Raw genomic sequence first — 8,887 nt, forward strand, 5'->3', positions numbered from 1 at the left:
GTCAATGGGAGAGATAGGACTATCATTTCAATGAAATTCCAGCAGTGGACCACAAAAACATTTCTATTAATTATCTTGCTATTATGCATAACATTATTAAAAAGTTCTGAGCAGCTCAAACCTGTCTCAATAATTACATTAAAACCTTGCATAGACCTAATTTTCTTCATTATTTATCATGCAAATATGCATACAATTGTATTTTACAACATTCAGAACCCAAGCTCTGTGATTACATTTTGAATCTTGTTCAATAGACCACAAAGGCATAAACTATGTTATAGAATATCTTCATTTCAACTGAATAATCCATGAAAACACCTTGACATGAGTGCGGAGAATTCACACTTATATTTGGAGTAGAAAATGAAACTTTTCTTCCAAATTTAGACTTTAATATATACCTATGTCTAGACAGATTTAGTAGGTCCTAGTTTCAAGTAATATATACAATGAACCTCACTGCATCATCTTTTTATCATGCAGATATGCATATATATACTCTCTAAGATGCCCAACTTTCGTTTTCCCAAAGTTAGCAAGATAAAATGCCAACTCGCTCTATACGTAACTTTCATTAATAATATAATTATTAGAACAGAAAGTTCTGGGTAGTGTATCACCTAGTTAATGTAAAATAAATTATACCCTCTAAAGTACACTTGTCGAAACTACTTCCAGGTGTCTTTTTTGGACTCACCAAATGAGCTAGAAGCAGCTTGGCTTAATATAAACGGCTGACCACACCTAATTTTAAGTTTATTTCAAATTCGATGCCAATAGGAATTGACAGATAAATCAGCCTATATTCAAACTTGTTGCAGCAAAGGCGCAAATGGCAGGAAATGGCTAATACATTATCTTACATTGCTACTTTTATACGAAGGAACAAGGCATTGCCAAAATAAATTATCCAGCAAAGGAGAGAAATTCATGAAAGAGCTTTCCACAACATTCTCAAATCAACATCCAGCCTTTCGAAATAAACAACCTTAATATTTTCAAAAGAAAGTAGTGAAAAAGCCTATAAGGAAATTAGAAATTCCGACTCCCACTGATTCATCCCTTGACTACTATTTCGGCAGAATCATAAAACAATGACACAGCAATCAGTGATTTATTTTTATCACTCTCAATAACTCTAGTTTTCGACTATATTCGGTTTTTGCGGTTCCAATCATAAAGCCACATCAAGCATTCACCTAGCGAGTTCGAATTTGTGCTACAGCACTCTAAAAACTACAGAACACCCAATATTTATCCGAAACGATTGCTGCTCTCAAACTAGATAAAGATGCCAGAAAACACACTATCAAATATGTTAACTGCATGAAAATTATCCAATAATCATGAATTTACTCCACAAACCCAAATCAATAATAATTGCAAAACCCCTAATTTGAATTTAGGTTACATAAATGAACAATTTCTATACAATTAAAAATTAAAAAATAAAACCAGAAAGAATTGATATTTCCTCTGCACAAAATCAAAACAACTATTGCAACAAAGACCAATAAATTATCAACAAAATCACATCATATATGAATCAGAGATATGAATAATTGGCAAATTGAAAACAGATTAAAACCTAAAAGATTAATTGCGCAATAAAATAAAACGAATTAAGGAGGAGGAGAGAGAAAGTACTTTTTGAACATTTGAGATTGCGGAGGAGAGAGAAGATGAAAAACTTAGGGTGTTGCAGAGGAATCCCCGATTAATTGAGACTGCGATTGCGAGAAACAGCAACTGGTGCAAAAGGAGGGAGAGAGGTGAGACTGAGTGTTCTTCTGGAGGTGCTGTGCGTGTCTACCAAGCAGCTCTACGGAGTACTACTTTACGGAGTTTTTTAAGATCGGTCGTGCTGTTGTCAATGTGCCTCGTGCTCAAGCAGGTCGTGTCTAAAGAAACCAAATAATAGGTGTCATGCACTCATGATGGACTCGAACCAATACACGGTCCAGCTTGTGTCGTGCTATGTAATTGGGTCTTTTTGATAATTTTCAATTTTTTGTTAAATTGGTCAAAAGTAAGTGGATCAATGGTAAAGACAGCTTGTTATACTCGTGTCAGATTCATGTCAAGCTTTGAAAATGATATTTATCAATGACTCATTGTCATAAAAAAAGATATTTATCTATGACTAATGGCACGCACTGCACATGCCTCTTTGTGTTGGGCTTTTAAAGAGCTTATGCCAAGTCAGTTGTTTTCGTGTTGTGTTTAACTGTCTTTTATGTCGATCTAGCCCATGTCCATCTCAAGGCTCAAGGTCAGATTAAAAGCAATTAAGCATACTCATAAAAATCACAAAATAATTTTAAATCATGATCTTATCAAAAATCACGAATACTTTTAAGGGCATGTTCATATTTACTGAACTGAGCTGAACTGAACTGAACTGAACTGATTGGAACTGAACTGAACTGAATTGAGCTGAAATGAATATTTTATGTGAGAGAGAAATTAAGAGCTGAACTGAATTGAACTGAACTGAACTGATTGGAACTGAACTGAACTGATTGGAGCTGAACTGAGCTGAACTGAAATTAAGTAAATGTGAACAGACCCTAAATCACAATCTTATCAAAAATTACGAATACTTTTGAATCGCAATATTATCAAAAATCATAAATAAGTTTACGAACGGCATATTTTAGTAGAGGTACTCCCTCCATTTTTAGATACTTGCTCCATTTCTCTATGCGTAGTGTTTTAGGAGAAGTTGGCATAAATAATAAAATAAAGAGATAGTGGGGTTAGTGGAAGGTAGATCGGAAGAGAGAGAATCTAAAAGTAATAAAATTGAGTCCCACTTGTTGAAAGAAATGAATTAAATAATATGAAAGCTTTCAAAATGAGGAAATTGAACAAGTATTAAAACGGCCACAAAAGAAAAGTGGAGCGAGTATTTAAAAGTGTAGGGAGTATATTTTATTCATGATTGAATCAACTTTTATCAGAGCCTCAGAGGACTCAATTTGGTTGTCAATCGCAATACCTAAATTAAACTTTGCATACGACTAATCAAAATATGGTTTTAGAAGTTTATTGAATTCTTTGATTGATTTTATTTTCGAAAATTACTAATTCTTTCAATATAATGTTAGAATGTATAGTTCACCTCTAAATTCTTTCAATGTTTCTTCATACATCAATGGTCGATCCTTGATGCAAAGGTGTTTAAATTAACAATTCCATTTTCTAATCATCATCGATAAAGATTAATTTGAAATTTTTGTATTGTAAGTCCTTAAGGAGCCATCAACAAACATAATGTATCATAACAACAAACAACAAACATAGTAAAATGAGCAAAATCCTTCAAGTTACTAATAATCAGGGGCTAATATGTCTATTTAAACCATCACAACCTTTTTGGATGGGCATTTTATTTTAAGACATACACATAATATATTAGGCAAAATTTGGCTATTGACTCTAATGAGATCGAATTGATAAATTAGGTTTCATGTTGTAGCTTAGATATTACTTCCTCCATTTTCTTTTATTTGTAACATAGTCTTACAAAACGCAGTTTGAATAATAGATTAATTAATTGAGCAAAAAAATAGTGTAAGCAAACAAATTGATCAAAAATAATGTATACACAAGTACATACACAATGATTTCTTATCCATCTATCTCCAATGTTTAAGTTATATATTTTGATAAATTTGTCAATTTACCTTCACTAATCACCTCTTAAAAGTATGTGCCTAGATATTGTTTTGCAAATAAAGCTGAGGAATTAAGTACATTTTATAATAAAAGAGTTTGATCAGGTCATGCACATTTACCCTAGCTAACTAGGGTTTTTTAACAAATAAATGTAATAATTTTGGCTAATATACAATGTATTACGTATGTTGATTTTGAATTAGCTAGTGATTGCATTTGTATATTTAAATGCTTTGCTTCTAGCTTGAGATAATTAAAATGTAATGACTCATATCTTAATCATATGTATTTTTTTATTTTTTTTTATTTTGAGGGAAAGTCACATAAATTGGAGTTTTATTACTATAATTAAAAGAAATATCTATTTGGTAAGATCCTACAATGACATTCTTAATTTTTTTCTAAGCAAACTTTTTATTTTCGGGAGGAAAATTTCCTCGGAATTGGTAAAAATGAATGAAGAATATTACTATATTAGTACAAGCTATCTAGCTTCACAATACTATATTACTATATATGTAAACTCAAACTCTAATTATTTAATTAGAAATTTGACTAAAAAAGATGAAAATGTGAACCATTTTGAGTCCCCAATAATATAATTAGGGACTAATCAGTCTAACCCGTCATGATTTATCAGGCATTTTATATTAGGGACATACATATATATATAGTATTAGACTGTTAGGGTAGGCATGAGTTGGCTTTAATTATATGAGATGGATTTAATAAATTATGTTCAATTTTGTGGATATACGGAGTATATATTTGGATAATTTTAAGGAGTTTGATCACTTCTACTACAAAATTAACTATAGTTATCAGCAAATAAAAATGTAATCATAGATACTTTTTTTTTTTTTTTTTTTGAACAATTATCATAGATACTGTTAATATATATGTAATCATTGATATTCTTAATTATATATTATGTAAATACTGTGTATGGTTGACTTTGAATTAGTGATTGTATGATTTGTATCTTAAAGTTGTTAATATATATAGTATTGTGATTTGTGAAGCTAGCTTGTACTAATCATATTATTTATTGTTAATTATGTTTGGGGGCTAGTCATATTGGAGTTAAATTACTTTAATCAAGATAAAATTATATGAGTATTAAATTTGGAAAGATCCTCCAACAACATTCTTTAGTCTATCTCCTTAGTAGATCATATGTTATACATTTTTGTACAAAAGAATCAGTAATAAGTTATGGATCGGAGTATTATTAGGAAACCCTCCTTTAAAGAAAAATAAACATTTATATATATATCCGAAATGTAAATCAAACTAAGGAGAGTTCCAATTCCAACGCTATTACAAGTATAGACATATATACAAAGTATGAAACATAGAAGAAGAAACTAGATATTTTCAATTACCTTCAAAGATGTCCATTGAAATTTTAATTTATTGCCAAAAAAAATTCCACGTGGTTTGACATAATCCTTGAACATAGTTGACAACACTATTCTAATAATGTAACATATCTATCCTCAATAAGTATGTAGCTTTCAAATTACCACTCAATTCCCAATTAAAGCTAAACTGACTCTATTTCTTAAAGCTACATACTTGTATGTGTTCTTCAACTCTTCAAGTATAATATTCCTCCATTTTTTTAAATTAATGTCGAAATCTAATGTTTAAGTTTAAACTAATATGTGTTTGTAGAAATTAATTATAAGTGGTATCATGTATTTTTTTTTTGACAAGAGTGGTATCATGTATTAAAAGTTGCATTGTTAGTTGGAATAATTTATGTCAATATATAATACAAAGTAATATTTTATTAAATTATCAAGTAATAATTTATTTTACAGTAATAACTTTATATTTTAATGGTTAGAATTATACATTAATAATATAGTTAAAATTTAAAACACTGCATGCAATAATAATTATAATATAAACCGAGTATATAATTGTATAAAATTCAATATAAGGACAAACTATTACTTCATATTATTTAAGAAAAATACCAAAATATTAAAATCTTTGTGAACAAGTAAACAACCACATGAGTTGACACATTGCCCGGCATTACATATATAATAAGCAGTCCAATTAAAATAAAATTGAGTTGGCATATAATTAATTTAATTAAGTTGCAAACCTAAGCTAAGCTAAGCTAGCTTACTTATCGAATTCGTCTACCAAAGAAAATATCAACTCTTTCAGAAAAAAAGCAATGCATGCTACACGCAACTTATATTATAAATACAGAGAATGAGAGAAAAATCATTTTCAAAATATTTGAACAATATATATGATATATACTCGTATTTATGTGTATATATAAACTCATATATGTAAATTTATCCAGTGTCTCCAAAGCATCAGGAAGGAAGCTTTGAAGAAGCTATATCAACTCATTCATGGCCGAAGTTGTCGGCTTGAGTTTCATATTTGGGATACTAGGTAATTTTCTTATAAACTCATGTTCTTAGTTTTGGAATTCATGAAGAAAAATGATCTCTTAATTAGCTTTTTGTTCATGATATTTGAAGTTATTTGATTTTATTTATTTTTTTTTACCAGGAAATATTATATCAGTGCTTCTTTTCCTGTCTCCTATGTAAGTCACTTTTTGTCTATATATTATGATTACTCATAAATTTTGTAATTGTTTGCTAATAATAATCATATGATGATAGAATATGCATGTATGTGTTCTTTACAATATTTATGAAATTTGAGGTATATATTCTGCATTTTTTAATACTTGTTTAAATCTTTTGTAATACTTTAATTAATTTGCTCGTAAGTTCTAATCACTTTTTACTAGCTACGTCTTAAATTTACATAAATGAACACATGAGTTGATCAATACTAGCTTAATTGATTAATATTGTGCCCTTGTTTATTACAAACAAATTTCAACTTTTCAAGCTACATTGTCACCCTTATAAAATCTCTAATTAGCTAGTTATAGTTAAATTACAATTAACTGCGCTAATATACATTTGCTACTATGATAAAATCAACATTATATTACTGTTCTCTACACCTAATAACAACTACATTTGCAAAAAGCTCATCAATTTGGTTTAATATACAAAGTATTAAATTACCAATGGTCATGTTTCTGGTTACGTAGAGAAAGTGAGAAATTTTGCAATTTTTTTCTCATAAAGTCAAATTCATATCATTTCAATAATTATATATAAATGACCTAAGTTTGAGTCAATTTAATTATATAATGTCATAGAGTAACTTATAAATTTTTATCACTTCAAAAAAAAATGTTGCAATAAGAAGTTTGCGGTTAGTTTAAGAAAACTATTTGATGAATGTGGCAAGGTGATCTGCTATATAAACCATATTAGTTAATATAATGACGACATTACTTGAATTTTTAGAATTCGGCTACGTATAGTGCAAATAATTAATAGCTAAACAGATAGACTTATTCAATATTATCATAGTTTAATCTAATCGTACTCATATAATTAAAATAATACGTATCTATTTTACTATATTGCTAATATTATATATTATGATTTTGAGAGCATATACCTGGAGTATATGTAATTATCAAAAGCTAAAACTAATTGTTATTATATTGCATAAATTGAATGCAGAAAGACTTTCATTCAAATAGTAAGTAAGGGATCAACAGGAGAATTCGAATGCATCCCATATATATGCACATTTTTGGCTACATCTTTATGGACTTACTATGGACTTATTAAGCCTGGGGCTTTGCTTGTTGCCACTGTCAATGGGTTTGGAGCTGTTGTCGAGCTCGTTTTTGTAACACTATTCCTCATCTTTGCTCCTCCACAAATGAGGGTACGTTATACATATAAGATTTAACCAACTTAAGTTACTTAGCAATTCAATCAAATATAAACTTTTTTCGATCTGATGATATTAATTGTCACGTTGTTATGAGATTTAATGACATGAACAATGTATTACTATAATCTAGTAACATAACATGACACTTAAATCTAACTAGATTGGATATATATAGTTAGTATTTTAAGGTAATTATGTGATTTGACATACATGGATTATGTTTAAATTTGATTAGGCAAAAACAGCCAAACTAGCCGTGATATTGGACTTGGGATTTTTAGGAGCAGTAATGTTGGTATCAAAGTATATGCTATTGGATGATGAAATGAGGATTAACATGATAGGAACTCTTGGTGCTTTTGTCAACATCCTCATGTATGGTTCTCCTCTTGCTGTCCTGGTATGTAATCATACTCTTCTTCCGTATTAAACCTCGCTCCTTAATTTCTATCTTGCTTTCATCGTCTTATTTTGTCTTTGCATGCATAGTTTGACCACATATTAAATAATTCCTTTAATAATGCATTATGCGTACTATGCACTCTATGTTCTGATATATTTTTATGCTCTTTTGATCGAAAAAATTGACAAAATTATACTGTAGTATCACTAATGTAATGTATTATAGGCAAAGTCTTGAATGAGACGATTTATTTCGTCCCTATATTAGCTAGCTGTTAATCTAATTAGTTAAATGGTTTTTTAATGATTAATAAATTAATTAAACATGTTTGTAGAGAGCAGTGATGGAAACAAGAAGCGTGGAATATATGCCTTTCTTGCTATCATTGTGCTCATTTTTGAACGGAGGAGTTTGGACTATCTATGCTGTTCTTGTCAAAGATCTCTTCCTTTTGGTGCGTGTCTTATCATCTCCTAATCCATTTTTTAATTATGCATCTAGTGATGTTATTAGTCATGTTACATGATCTAATCTCATTGGATTTTATTTAATTTGTTAAGAATTAAGATAGGATTTAGATCAATCAATGATTAATTTTTCCCAAAATATATTATTAGATCCTTTGTCTCTTAGTGTTTGATTTTATTTGATGGTTGATATTAACAACTTTATATAAATTATTCTTGTAAGGACTACCTATATGAAAAGAGAAATAAGACAATATTCTTATACTTCCTCTATCTCATTTTACTTAGCTTATTAACTTTTCATTTAGGCCGTTCTTAATTATGATCACTTTAATTCTATACTTACCTATAGTTTAGCCTCATTTTCACGTTATGTGGTGCCATTAAACAGGTACCAAATGCAGTTGGATTTATTCTCGGAACGATTCAATTAGTAGTCTATGCTCGTTATAGTAATCTAAACAATGATCAACAATATATTGAGCCTCTCATTTAATGGAAAATCAGCAAATTACTCAATTTCATA

General features: G+C 29.3%; 1 protein-coding gene across 1 annotated transcript; it reads left to right on the forward strand.

Annotated features, from left to right (window-relative positions):
- Positions 1-5,977: 5,977 nt before the first annotated feature.
- LOC145606238 (bidirectional sugar transporter SWEET17-like) lies at positions 5,978-8,887 on the forward strand. The gene is made up of 6 exons (XM_081662273.1): positions 5,978-6,108; positions 6,229-6,265; positions 7,272-7,482; positions 7,727-7,891; positions 8,229-8,348; positions 8,753-8,887. Exons 1-6 carry the CDS (start codon positions 6,066-6,068, stop codon positions 8,855-8,857), a joined length of 681 nt encoding a protein of 226 aa, XP_081518399.1. The 5' UTR covers positions 5,978-6,065; the 3' UTR covers positions 8,858-8,887.

The sequence above is a fragment of the Chenopodium album genome, chromosome 22, assembly GCF_948465745.1.
Source record: "Chenopodium album chromosome 22, dcCheAlbu1.1, whole genome shotgun sequence".
Lineage (NCBI taxonomy): Eukaryota > Viridiplantae > Streptophyta > Magnoliopsida > Caryophyllales > Amaranthaceae > Chenopodium > Chenopodium album.